Source organism: Enhydra lutris, unplaced genomic scaffold (assembly GCF_002288905.1).
Source record: "Enhydra lutris kenyoni isolate GAN:26980312 unplaced genomic scaffold, ASM228890v2 scaffoldscaffold3, whole genome shotgun sequence".
In the NCBI taxonomy this organism is placed as follows: domain Eukaryota; kingdom Metazoa; phylum Chordata; class Mammalia; order Carnivora; family Mustelidae; genus Enhydra; species Enhydra lutris.
In genome coordinates, this window is record NW_019154087.1 from 27,440,324 (window position 1) to 27,453,484 (window position 13,161).

Consider the following 13,161-nt stretch of genomic DNA (forward strand, 5'->3'; position numbering starts at 1 on the left):
TATCTTTTTGTCCTCACCAAGATAATTCTCTAGCCCATTAGCTCTGGAACTAGACAGACCTGGATATACACTCAGAAGCAGCTTAGCCACTGCCTACTTGAACTCTTGGGGCTCAATTTCCTTTTCTGTATGTTGGGGATAATTCTGTACACTTGATTGGGTTATCTTCAAGATTGCGTGACTTCATAGGTTGAGCAAAAGTGGTCACCATTAGCTCTCAGCCTCTGTGCAGGTTGGACTCCACGAAAGCCGGCTCTGAGAGGGAGCCAGGGTGGCCTGGGATCCAGGCCTGCGCAGGCTGGGGGAGGAAGCCGTCCTGGGCAGGTGGAAGACCCGAGCTGTGACGCAGACCCCAACAACAGCTCAGCCAGCGAGAGGGAGCTCTGGAGCACAGCCCTTCACTGTCGTCCCAGGGGCTGAGGAGCCTTTGTATGCCACATCCATCCATGTTATTTGGGGCCATCAGGGCCAAGAGTGTGACCTGGTGGGGTGGCTCTCTGTGGCTGAGGCAATCCCCAAAGGAACTGACCGGTTGAGAGGCCTTTGGCCTAGTGTGCTCCCGGCGGCTGGGTGGATGCGGCCTTTATTAAAGAGGGTTCTTTGTTTGCGTGTCCCAGGGTTCATCAGAGCACCTCCTTAAAACGCTTTTCATGTCCCCTCTCCCTTGTTTCCAAGCCTCTGAGTGAAGAGCAGTCAGCCAAGCTTCCTGCTGGAAGGCTGCTGGTCGCAGGCCCCCCTCCATGTGCTGAGACCACAGGACCTGAGGCAGCGCAGGGGCCCCGAGAGCACCCTGATGGGTGCGGGGGCCCGGTGTCCCGCGAGGCGGTGGGAGGTGAGGCGGCACAGCCAGAATGAAACGAGCCAAGCGAGGAGTCGACAAACCCAAAGCTTTCATCTCAGCTTAAAACACTGCTCTTTTGATCATTTTTGGGGGGTTCATTTTTGGGTCAAAAACTGGACTCTGAAGGGGTATGTGAATGTGATAACCGGGCTGTGGAATGATCCCATGATTATAAGGAATCATCTCAGAAAAGTATTTCTGGAGATTGAACAGAATGAGGTAACCAATTTGCTTTTCCTTTTATTATAAAAGTAAAATAAAAAATAGCATTTATAAATCCAACATATTTTCCTTTAAAGTATTTGATCTAAAAAACATATTTACAATAGCAAAATGCAGAAAAAGGGGTAAAGACCATTTGCAGCACTGATTGTAACCGTGTTTACATATTGACATTATATGTTCTGTTTTCGAATCACACAGATAACCACATTAGAAAAAGCAGTAAAGCCTTTTTTTTTTTTTTAATTATATACCAGGTAACTTTCATTTAAAAATATCCCTTTTCATAATCCTTAATCTGAATGCACGACAGTGCTGTGGACGGCCAGCGAGAACACCAGGTGGGGACCGGGTCACCTTTTAATGCCAGCGGGAATGCGGGGGTGTGGGGGCAGCAGCAGTGACAACGGGAAGCAGCTGGGAAAGCTCACTAAGCCAGCTTGCCCACGGGGAGGCGGCAGGCCAGCCAGGCATGGTGACTGCTCTGGACTGTGTGTTCGTGGACTGGACTAGTAACATTCCCGTGAGAACCGAGAAAGGAAGCCAACTGCAAAAGGCCTTGAGTGAAATTCCGAGAGACGGAGGCAGGCTGCTTTTCCTCTGAGCAACCGTGGATGCACTTCGCCTTCCTTCTTTTGGACAAGGGTGGAATTTCAGAGCTTTGGTTTACACAGTGTGGGGGAACTGCCAGCAGGCTAGATTTTGCCCTCTATGGGTCCTTCCTGCCCGTACTCATGGGGCACTTTGTTAAGAGTCAGCAAGGAGCTGCCGCTGGTCAGAGACTCTGTAAAGCTGAGTTTGCGGAAGGACGTCTCCACGCCGCTGTCGCAGATGCTGTCGTCTCGGACCTCGTCTGGGGAAAGAAGCACAGAGTCACTGGGGCACAGCTAGGGAAAGGGCAGAGCCTTGGCTCTCCTACACCTTTTAGTCCAGGCAGGCTCAGAGTCTGGGTCTAAGAGGCTCGTGGGCGGCTCCTGTCTATCAGCTTCCACAGGCCGCCCGCCTGTCACTCCTGCCACCTGCCTGTCGCTACTGCGCTCGGTGGCGGCTGACAGAGGGAGAACCCCGGGCAACAGAAACACCATGAAGACATCAGAATTAGGCAAATGTTTCCACATCTCTTCCTTACCATCACGTTTATCAGAATCCTTTCTGAATTCTCTTAACTCACAGTGAGCCTTCTTTTTCTTAGAAATCAGGTATATTTTTCCAACCACTGTCTTACCTATTTTCTAGCTGGGGAAATTGCTGAACCCAGGCAAAATAAATGTGTGACCGAAGTAGGAACTAAAAATGAGATATCTCTCTGGGCCTCACGTGCTATTAAATGCTACTCATTGCTTCAAAAACATTCTCATAGCAGAGAAAAGATAAGGTGATTATGAAGAAAAGGAGTCTGTGATGAACAAGTAGGTCACACTCTCCTTGTTGAGAAGCGTCTTTCAAGATGGTAACAATGTGGAGTTATTGCCTATAGAGAGAAAGTGATCAGAGAAACAAAGTCTAATATACACAAATCAAAATGCTATCTTCTTGTATATTAAGTTCTGATATTAAAATATTAAGACCTTAATGGCAGTGACACGCTGTTGTTTTTTTACTAATTTGGTAGATTTATTGACTGATTTGATTTATTCGGTCACCCAATCTTTACTGGGTTTCTATTATGTGTAGGAGGTATTTTAAAAATAACTGCAAGTCAGAGATCAAATCAGATTTTAAAGATATAAAGTATTTTTCTATTTCTTTGTGTAGAAGGAGCACCAGGTCACGACATAGGAGATGAGGGCTATTTTGCTGGTGGACACTTTATTCCTTTCCAACGTGTAAAACATTTGTCCTTACTCTCCTAGAAGGGCCCCTGACAAGGTGACCCCTTGGGCTGACATTGAAGGGCAAGAAGGAGCCAGTGGGTGAGGATCTTTGCAGGCAGGGGGTCCTGAGATGGGATCAGACTTGTGAGCAGAGGGCTTGGGGGACAGTGGGTGCAGGGAAGTGGGGCAGGAGGAAAGGCATATGGAAGGGATTTACGAGACAATGGATAAGTGACACTGCCTTTGTTACCTCTCTCTCTTCAAAGCCTTGAACAGTGCTAGACACACAGGATGTGCTCATTAAAGATTTGGTGAGTGGATAAGTAAACTGGAAGTTATCAACAGGTACAACATAGCATTACTTTTTAAAAAGACTCTTGTTGCCTGAGTGGACTGAAGGAAGAGGGGCAGACCAGAAGCAGGGAGACTGACCAGGAGCTGCTGCAGGAACTGAGGCAAGAAATGAAGGTGGATGGACAAGGGAGGCTGTCCCAGAGGAGGGGCTGGGGGGTGCGTATATGCTGGCTGCGAGCAGCAGATGTTCACAGGTGAGGCTTGGATTTTTGTCCTAACCTCCTGGAGGATGGAGGAGCTTCTGCCTGACATGGCCAACTGTTGGTCTTTGAAGGATGAGGGAATTCTAGCTGCTGCCATGTTCTCGGTGGGGACTGACAGAGGGAGGGTCCAAAGAGAGAAAGCACGAGTGGTTGTTGAGAGAGTTCGAGAACACATTTGCAGGGAAACAAAGGGTTACTGGGCTGCTGGGAGTCTGTTCTGGGACGTGTTTCAGGTGGGGGACAGAGGGTCAGTGCTGGGGGCCGGGAGGAGGCGCAGGGAGAAGGTGAAGCCACTTCTGGGCTGGACGGGAGGAGCTGAGGGTGCTGTGGTGGGAACTGCGGTGTCATCTACAGTCTGGGGCCAGCCCTGGCTCTACAGGCCCTGCTCTGTTAGTTCTTTTCTCTCCTTTACACTTAAGAAGTGAGAGAGACACTACTTGCCTTAAGTAGCCACATCATTGTTTTCAGTATTTATTTTACTATTTACTACGTAGTATTTACTACAAATCCAAGTGACTCACGGGTCAATGGGACTGCTCCTGGGGACAGCACCCTGCCTGATCAGCAGCATCAGGAGAGGCTCAGAAGGTAGAACCCGTGAGCTGTGGAGGGAGATGGACACACTGGACAGGGTCCTCAGGGAACGACAGCCACAGCTCAAGACATGGAGGACACAGCCTGGGAAGCAGGAGGTTATCTCCGATGCTTGTTTTGTTTTTCCCTTACCTACTGGCGACCTCGTGGAGGCAGGTGAGAGGGGCAGCGAGAGGGTCTGAGGCGCAGCCTTCCCGGGGCCAGGGGCCACGGTTCCTGGGGTGCAGAAGGCTGCCTGGATCACTTCGATGGCTTCGGTATAGCCCATCTGTCTCAGGGCCTCCACCAGCTCTCTTATTGTGCCCCCAGAGACCTGCGAGAAAGACAGGCAGCGTGTGTTCCTGAGCGGGGAGCCAGGAGCAAGCATGCAGGCCACGCCCACGACACCCGCCCTGCTCGGCCCCCGCGAGCGCCTGGCGGCCTGGAGGGCTCGGCGCGCAGACGGCCACGGAGACGCGCGGCCTTCATGTCGGGCTTCTTGTGTCAGCGCAGAGACCACTCAGGAAATCACAGAGAAGTGGCTTCCAGTAAGCACGGAGGACAGAGAGGGAGAGAAGAGCTGAGGCGGCGAAACTCTGCCTGCCATGAAGGTCACGCGGTATCCCTGTTGGGGCTGAGGCTCTGAAAACCACCGAGAAACCAGAGCTACAAAGGAAATTCTCAGTAGACCAATGATTTCACCTCACAGAAAGCTGCCTCTGGGTCCTGACTGGGGATCTCGGCATGTTCTTGGGGACGGGAAGATAATGCATGCGGATCACAGTCTATCACAGTGGTTCAGGCGGTCAAAGTTCTGTGACAACCCTGACCTTCTACCTAGGATTTCTGCAGGAAATCTCAAGATATCTGAATACTGCCTTCTTACGAAGGTGGGTTTCCGCCCTGGTCTGGGTCACTCTCCCAGGACATGGTCATGACTGACTTTCCACCTCCTCGGGAGGGGACCATGGCCAGGTCAGTGATGTTAACAGACGAGAGTCAAGTACAAGGGTGAGGTGATGGGTTACCTCATAGTTGTCCATCAGAGTTTTAGAAGGAGCAGGACTCAGCCGGAAGGCATTATTTAGTATCCCCAGACCTAACTTCTGTGCCAGAGTCGCCCAGTTTTTGTCTGGATCAGGGATTTCTAGCAACTTGTAGAGCTGCAGCTTTGCATCCTCAGTCAGCTGTTTCATGTCTCCTGAAGGAATGAAGAAGAAACACAGCTGTGCTAAGCGCCCAGAGACACTCTGGAGGGACTGAGCACGGCTGCGCTGCTGCCCTCAGCTCCCAGTGGGAGCCAGGAAGCTGCTTTTCTTGGAGCCGGCAGCAGCCCAGCCAAGTAAGGGCAGTATGCATGTTTTAGCAGATCACAGCGAACAGGCTCCTTTGCATACATCCAAGGAGCTTTTGATTCTGGAATAAGCCACCAAGCCTTTCACAGCACAGCCTGGCCAATGCTGCTTCTCTCTCAGCCCTTTAAATGACTGTGTGGAGGGAATACCGGTTAAGAGCTCACCTTGCGCAAGTAAATCATCAGATGTAAACTCTGGCTCATAGGGTTTCCCATTTAATATATCAAACACCTGTTGGGGAGAAAACCGTGGAGAAACATTACACATTAAAGGGACCAGGACGGAGTCAGTTTCTTTGTAATAAACTCACTGTGTCCTCTTGAAGAGGGCCTAGTACCCTAAAGATGGAGGAATGGGAAGGAGTCGGTCCCATGACCCTCAAAGTCATGACACTGCCCTTTGGACAAAGAAAAGCCCTGGGGGCTCTGAGGCCAGGAGGCAGGGCTCTATAGGGGCTTCTGAGGTGGGTAGGAAGGCCCAAGCCAACCTTGCAGAGAGCTGGCACCACAGTACTTTTAAAGGACAAAGACAGAACAGTCCAGGGGCGCCTGGGTGGCTCAGTGGTTAAAGCGGTTGCCTTTGGCTTGGGTTATGATCCTGGGGTCCTGGGATCAAGCCCCGCATTGGGCTCCCTGCTCTGTGGGAAGCCTGCTTTTCCCTCTCCCACTCCCTCTGCTTGTGTTCCCTCTCTTGCTGTGTGTCTGTCAAATAAATAAATAAAATCTTAAAAAAAAAAAAAAAAAGGAAGAAAGAAAGAAAGAACAGTCCAGGCCACCAGATTGGCCACGTGTTGGTGGGAGACTCGTCAGTAAGTGATGTGTGTCTGAGAGCCTGGAGGAGAACTGGGCTTACGCAGAGCTGGAAACTGGGCCTCCTCGCTGCCCCCTCCTCCCTCGGGAAAGGCATCTGGAACGAAGTCTATAGATGTGCTCACACTGGGGTATAGTAATGCTCACAAAGCTGGATGTTCTCTTCCAGCACCAGCTGCATTTTAAATTGAGGGGACAGAAAATTCTTAGGTTAAAAGGAAAAACACAATTCTGTAGCTATGGAGACCTTTCTCTGTGCTCTGCAGTCACTCCGGACTCGCTGACTTCGGTTAGGACAACATGGGGTCACTGAAGTGGGTTATCTTTGTGTGTTCTGTGGTGAGGCTTCTGGGAAAGCCAGGTGCTCAGCATTAAAGGGGAACCGTGTGGTCTCTGCCAGGGTCACTCAGCTCAACACCACGGGCCTCGAAGAGGCAAACAAGCAGTTTTTGGATGTGGAGCATCGCTTGGCCCTAAGAAAGTCGATTTTGTTGTGTCAGAGATGTGTCTGATGCTCGTGTCCTCCCCCTGGCTCTTCTTCCTGGCCCATAAAGACCTACTCACTGCTTTTCACCATCAGATCTCAGGTCACTGGAGTTTGGAGGAAGAGTTTAAGTCTCTTTACTATGTTTATAGTTATTAAAATCCTCAGAAGAATCCCTGGGTTCTTTTTATGAAAAGAAATCACTTAGCAAAATTCTAAGCAAACCGCAACATTTCTCCTAGCTTCAGAAATGGAGACGGGAACCATTCTGGTGTGAGCTCAGAACGGGAAACTCTTGCATGAATTTTGTGTTTTCTCTTGCGGAACCCTCTCTCACAATTTAACCGTGATCTGATTAGGCACACACTTTGACACTCATAACTCCGCTGACCTAGATCTTTCATGGATAGGCTTTTCAAGATAAATATGTCTCTTGACAAACAGACTTTCTTAAAAATAAAAATAAAACGATTGTGCTTTGGGGAATAAAGACCCAAGAAGACCATCTGTTCTTATACTCCCGAATCATTAGCTCCCTCCGGAGCTGCTGCCAAACAGACGGGAACCACACTCACCTGCCAGTTGGTGGCCATGTCTAGAGGTGTGGTTCCAGGCACGACTCCTTCATCCTCTCCATCTTTTTCCCAGGAGTCATCCAGGTCATAGAGAGGCTCAAAGTTCTGCACCAGGGGATCTGCGCCTGTTAAGTTACACAGCACAGTAAGCCCCGATCTTGTCGACTCTGAAATGCCTGCAGAGGTCACATGTCCAAAGGTAAAGCACAATAGCTACTTGAGGCAATTACCGGGATGATTTTTAATACATGAAACATGCTTCTACCAAACTATTCAGAGATCTTCTTTTAAATTCTAATTTATTTTGACTGTAAAGATGTCTGATGATACCCTATACAGCCAAGGACGTTTTCAAAGACAAAAGACTTGGAAGTACCCTGACCCTCACATTTCACTCTTTAGGACAGTTTTCAACTGAAAGAGGCACCTTTAAGCTGAGGAGTAGCGGCAGTGATTTATAAGGGCTGGGCTGCCTCCTCAGGATTCAGGACCTAATTTAACGTTCAAGTTCATGCCCACCACTGCACATGTCTCAGGCTATTCTCTCACTTGCTCAAAAGAGCAAACTTTGCTGTATAGGGACAATAGGCTCACTTTTATTCCTGGGTACAGCACTGCCGGGGCCCCAATCCTTAAACGGACAAACACCACAAAAACCTTCTCCTACGATGTCTAGTTATTGATCTTGGAAAAATGCAGCCTGTTTCTTAATGTGCAGCAAGAAAACACCAAAAGTCACTCAGAGATTAGAGCTAGTTACCTCTTAGAGGCTTAGAAACTATTTTTATGAGAGCGTTTAGTCAGCTGTCTAACGAACAGTAGTCAGTTCAGTACACCCTTCTGGGAAGAACTTGTTTTTATCTTGCTGGGCGATCATTTGCTTTGTGCCAACTTCAATAATAGGAGAGGGCCAAATGAGAGTCAGGGAAGGAGCTTCGCGCTGTTTCTTACTTCAGCCTTCTAGCCCCCGCCTGATCCAGGAGGCAGGGAGGGCCATCTGACCACGGAAAACACAAGAGAAACTAAGAGGAATGATGTATGGGCTGATGAATGCTGGAGGAGCTGAGCTCAGGTCCTGAAGTGACCTTCGTCATGACTGGGAGCTCAGCACTAGGTTTTTCATCCGAGTACCTTCATTTATGTCATGTAGACACTGTTTTCGCTACTCCTTTCACGGGGTATTAAGAATTTAAGAGAAAGTATTTTTGAAACGGTTTTAGGTTCTTGTCTGAAATCATTTTTTTTTAAAGATTATTTATTTATTTATTTGACAGAGAGAGATCACAAGTAGGCAGAGCGACAGGCAGAGAGAGAGAGAGAGAGAGAGAGAGAGGGAAGGAAGCAGGTTCCCTAGCAAGCAGAGAGCCCAGTGTGGGGCTCGATCCCAGGATCCTGGGATCATGACCTAAGTCGAAGGCAGAGGCTTCAACCCACTGAGTCACCCAGGCGCCCTGTGAAGGCATTTCTTAATTATAACCAGGGACATCCCAAACTATTCACACATACTGCAATCAGAGTCTCTTGTTCAAGAGAAAGGTTGACTTGACCGAAATGAAGAAAAGAGAAGGTTATTGTTTATTTGGACATGACTTTATTCACTTAGAAGTATGTGGGGCTCCCAAAGAAAAAGTCTGTATATCATCCTGGGCTCAGGTTTTAGAAGAGGTATTTAACTCGTTCTGTTTTCTTGAACTTATGAAGCATTTGCTTTCTAAAAAGGTTCTAATAAGATCTATAGTAAATCAGATAGCTCAAGGTTTGCAAGACTACTCCCATTAAACATTTGTTGAGGTTCTAAGTACAGAAGGCAAGAGAGATTCAGGGGTGAGAAGGAGTAATTTCTATACCTCATAGGACTAGAGAATTAAATGGAATGACACCTAAAAATCCTTGAGCAGAGCAGGGGAGAGAAACAGTAGAGAGAATGGAGTCTGGAAGCTCAGACGGATGAGATGTGAGTCAGAGCTGTGCCCTTCCTAGGACCCCAGGACAGGGTCCCACAGGTTTCTTCAGTCTGTTTCATCTACTGTGAGATGGGAAAAGTAATGATGGTACTTAACTCTAGAGGTTAGTGCAGATTAAATGAGACAGTGCATCTGGCAGGCTTAGCACACTGCCTGACACATAATAGCTAGCAATTTCTAGGGCCTCACAAAAAACCATTTGTTTTTTCCCATTATTTCAACTTCTAAGGGACCTCTCTTGCCCACGGAAATTCTAAAATGTCTTCTACCAATCAACTTTTTTACCTGGAGATTTCTGACACGATCTGAGGTTGGCATTGCTCAGAGTTCTTTAAGGGATCAAATTCAACCTTAAGAAGATCTCCTGTCATGGGAGTCAACCTAAATCACCAACACCCAAAACAAACCGATGAATCAGAGAGTAAGGACTGACACGAGCATCAGAATGGAGCCCAGGATTACGAGTCCCAGAAGCGCCATTCCGGCCATGGACATGTGATTTTTATTTACTCGTGCCTTCCAGCAATAGCTCTGTGGCTTAAAGGAGCAGCTGGGGCTGTTCGCCTGGAGTTGGGTTTGCATTCCTGATAGCGCCTTCCAGCCCGACCCGCCAGGCCGCCTTACCTGCTGCCTTGAGAAGAGCTGCCAGCCTGGTGGACCCTCTCCCGGCTGCTATGTGCAGGGCTGTAGTCCCATCATAGGTGGTACTGTCTACGTGGGCCTCACCCTGAAATCCAGCCCACACAGGAAGGAGTTAGTGGAAGGTTCTCGCACCCTCCAGTCCCCACTGTCTCCTGTCAGCGTGACTCCTGGGTCCTATACCAGATCCTATAACTAGCCCAGCTGCTATCTGGGGTGCTCTCCGCCACTTCAGAAATCCCCAATTGGAGAGAAGGGGCCAATGGTGTCAGGACGGCCCAAAGCTGACCACCCCGAAGCCTTGAGGAACTTCGGAATAAATCGAGGTGGCTGCAGGGAGAAAGACGTTACTGATGTCCGTCCTAGAAAAGATGGTCCTAACGCCCCCTGGGGAATGTAATGCGAAGGCAAATAGGCGTGCCCGTCACCTCCAGGAGCAGGCAGCCCGCCAGGGAGATGTTTTCGCGCTCCACGGCCAAGTGCAGCGCTGTGCGCCCGGACTTCCGCTCCTGGGCGTTGACGTCGGCGCCGGCGGCCACCAGCAGCAGCAGACACGGGAGGCTGTTGCTCATCACGGCTATGTGAATGGCGTTGAGACCTGCGGCCCAAGCACAGGGACAGTCATGGAGCTGGGAGGCTGCTTGCAGGACAGCAAAACCGGACCCTAGGGAGGGAATGCTGTCAAGTCCTCACATATCTAGCGTCTGCTCCAGAGAGCCTGGAAAGGCGCTGCAAGGCTGTTGTTCTGCAGGAAAACCCACGGTCTCCTCATATGTGCTCAGGAGACACTGAGGGCAAAAAAACATTCTGTGGCTAAGTGACGCTTGACGCTTGCTACACCTTGAGGCCGGAGTTTGCTCAGGCCTCTGCTTTTTCCACCTACTAACAATTCCAAATCATCTTTAAAGAAATTAGTCATGGCAGGCAATGGAAATTCTCATGAGAGATGACAGACTCCAGGGAAGTCGGGAAGCATTTTTGGGTGCAAATCAGAGAACACACATTAGAAAGCAGTGAGAGGTCACCCATGACGTCTGCTTGTCTCTTACCTTCCCCATTAGGGTGGTCCATCAGTAGTGCTGCCTTCTTGTGCTTGAGTAAAATACTGAGAATTTTATCTTGTCCTTCTTTGGCAGCTAGGTGCAAAACAGAGTTACCCAAGCGGTCCAGAAGACTCAGGTCGGCCCCGGCCCTCAGCAAGTCTTCCACCACAGCCTCTTGCTTGGTGATCACTGCCAAGTGCAAGGGTGTCTGGGAAGTGGAAAAGGGTCAGGAGACACATGGGTCAGAGGCACACACTTGAAACCCCCTGGGCTTTGAACCTACCGGTTTGGTTGCTACCATTGCAAGAGGGTGGTGTCCTGCCTCGGGGCCACTGCCCGTTGCCAGATCAACTCTTCACCTCTGCAAACGAATTACTCGCTGTTCCATGCCCTGTGAGAATGCAGTATGTGCCGGACTGACACTGAGCCACGTGATAATTAAGGTTATTTTTATATCTACAATTCCTAATTGCTTTCTTGTTTCTCATTATAGCCTGCTGACTGCTGATATGTTAATTCTTCTATTAATAAATTTCTTTTCCTTGAATTTCTAGCAGAAATCTATCTTCAGCTGATAATTCTGCATATTAACAAATCAAAGCAAGGCTGTAGTTTTACTGAAGAAGTGGAAACGAACTAACTACTCAATAGAAACCAATTCACAAAGGTGCTGTCATTCAATATTGACATGGAAAATGAGTTTGCTAAAATGAAAAATATTCTTCCATGGACCGGCTCCACGATGAGATCAACCAACAGAACTCTGGCACCCCCATTTGACACAGGTGTCCAAGGATTCTAAATGTCATAACAAGGACGAGAGACCCATCTCAGTAAGAGGCTCCGAGGAACAAGCAAGCTGACTTGCTGATACCTCACAGGTGCGTCCAGAGTCCATTTGATTACTCTGCCCGCAAGCCAGTGCCTTGGCGAATGCAAATGAGATATTTTGCAAACAGTGTTTTCAAAATGAGCAACACAAACAGAATTGTGAAAGTATCTTTCAAAGAACTGAGGCCACTGACAAAGAGTGATATGTTTTTATACAACTCAGTCTATTTCACAGGAGTCGGTGAAATCCAGTGTGTCTGGTGACAATTTGCCTACACTTTCTCTCTCGGCACGCAATTCCTAGCCACAGCAACGCCCCTGGTGCAGGATGACCACAGCCCAGGATACGATGCAAGAAGTTCCCGCGGCTTCAGCTCACTCACAGTGATAACTGCACACAGCAGAAGCAAGGCAGGCTTTTGGGCCAAATTTCCATTCTTTCTTGTTTTTGTTTTTTTCCATATTTTATAACCCTGCTTGAAACAGAATGGTGTCCTCAAAACTTTAGATACTGTAAGCCAAGAGCCTTCTTCTCAAGAAATAAAAATGTAAAACAAAAAGGGTGCATGTATTAATAGGAAACGCTATTTGGGGAGATGAAAAATGAGAGAATGAAATTGTAAAAAAGATCTGAAATTATAAAATATTATACCACTCAGAAATTAGTAATTATCTCTGTTTTTTTTTTTTTTTTTAAGATTTTATTTATTTATTTGACAGACAGAGATCACAAGTAGGCAGAGAGGCAGGCAGAGAGAGAGAAAGGGAAGCAGGCTCGATGTGGGGTGGGGCTCGATCCCAGGACCCTGGGACATGACCTGAGCCGAAAGCAGAGGCTTTAACCTACTGAGCCACCCAGACGCCCCTATATCTGGTTTTAATATGATTTTTTTTTCATGTTATACAAATTCTGCTACCGTGAGTAAGAGAAGTTCTCTCTCTCTTTTTTTTTTTTTTTTTTTAGCATAGTCCCTCCAAAGGTTTTCTATGAAATGTCAGGCTTTATATCTTTAACCCCAGGATTATATAATGTAGTGTGGACTGTGTGTGAGAGTATCCTAAAATATCTATAATATTTCAGGTGTATATGTTTATGTAGCCAGTATCTAGAAAAATACTTACAAATGCAGTAGTTATATTTGGGAATGAGTTTGGGGGACCTGTATAGTGCCAGGGAGGGCAACTTTTGATTTTCCAGTGTATTTCCTTATGGACGATCCAAAGAACTATTAACATATACTATATTGATAAAAGTTAAAAATAAAGAAGCAGGGACGCCTGGGTGGCTCAGTTGGTTAAGCGGCTGCCTTCGGCTCAGGTCATGGTCCCAGCGTCCTGGGATCGAGTCCCACATCGGGCTCCTTGCTTGGCGGGGAGCCTGCTTCTCCCTCTGCCTCTGCCTGCCACTCTGCCTGTGCTCGTGCTCTCTCTCTCTCTCTAACAAATAAATAAAT

At 48.1% G+C, this 13,161-nt stretch overlaps 1 protein-coding gene across 2 annotated transcripts in view; it reads right to left on the reverse strand.

Annotated features, from left to right (window-relative positions):
• Positions 1 to 1,056: 1,056 nt before the first annotated feature.
• LOC111153611 (nuclear factor kappa B subunit 1) overlaps positions 1,057 to 13,161 on the reverse strand; it is a 118,866-nt gene continuing 106,761 nt past the window's right edge. Inside the window, exons 17-24 of one of the 2 annotated variants that reach the window (XM_022512744.1) lie at positions 10,883 to 11,084; positions 10,262 to 10,431; positions 9,819 to 9,921; positions 7,231 to 7,355; positions 5,527 to 5,593; positions 5,036 to 5,208; positions 4,161 to 4,341; positions 1,057 to 1,916 (exon numbers count right to left, since the gene is read on the reverse strand). In XM_022512744.1, the coding sequence (XP_022368452.1) occupies positions 1,759 to 1,916; positions 4,161 to 4,341; positions 5,036 to 5,208; positions 5,527 to 5,593; positions 7,231 to 7,355; positions 9,819 to 9,921; positions 10,262 to 10,431; positions 10,883 to 11,084 (1,179 nt within the window). In that variant the 3' untranslated portion in view covers positions 1,057 to 1,758. The remainder of the gene's footprint in view (positions 1,917 to 4,160; positions 4,342 to 5,035; positions 5,209 to 5,526; positions 5,594 to 7,230; positions 7,356 to 9,818; positions 9,922 to 10,261; positions 10,432 to 10,882; positions 11,085 to 13,161) is intronic. The other variant, XM_022512753.1, reaches the window with a different exon arrangement.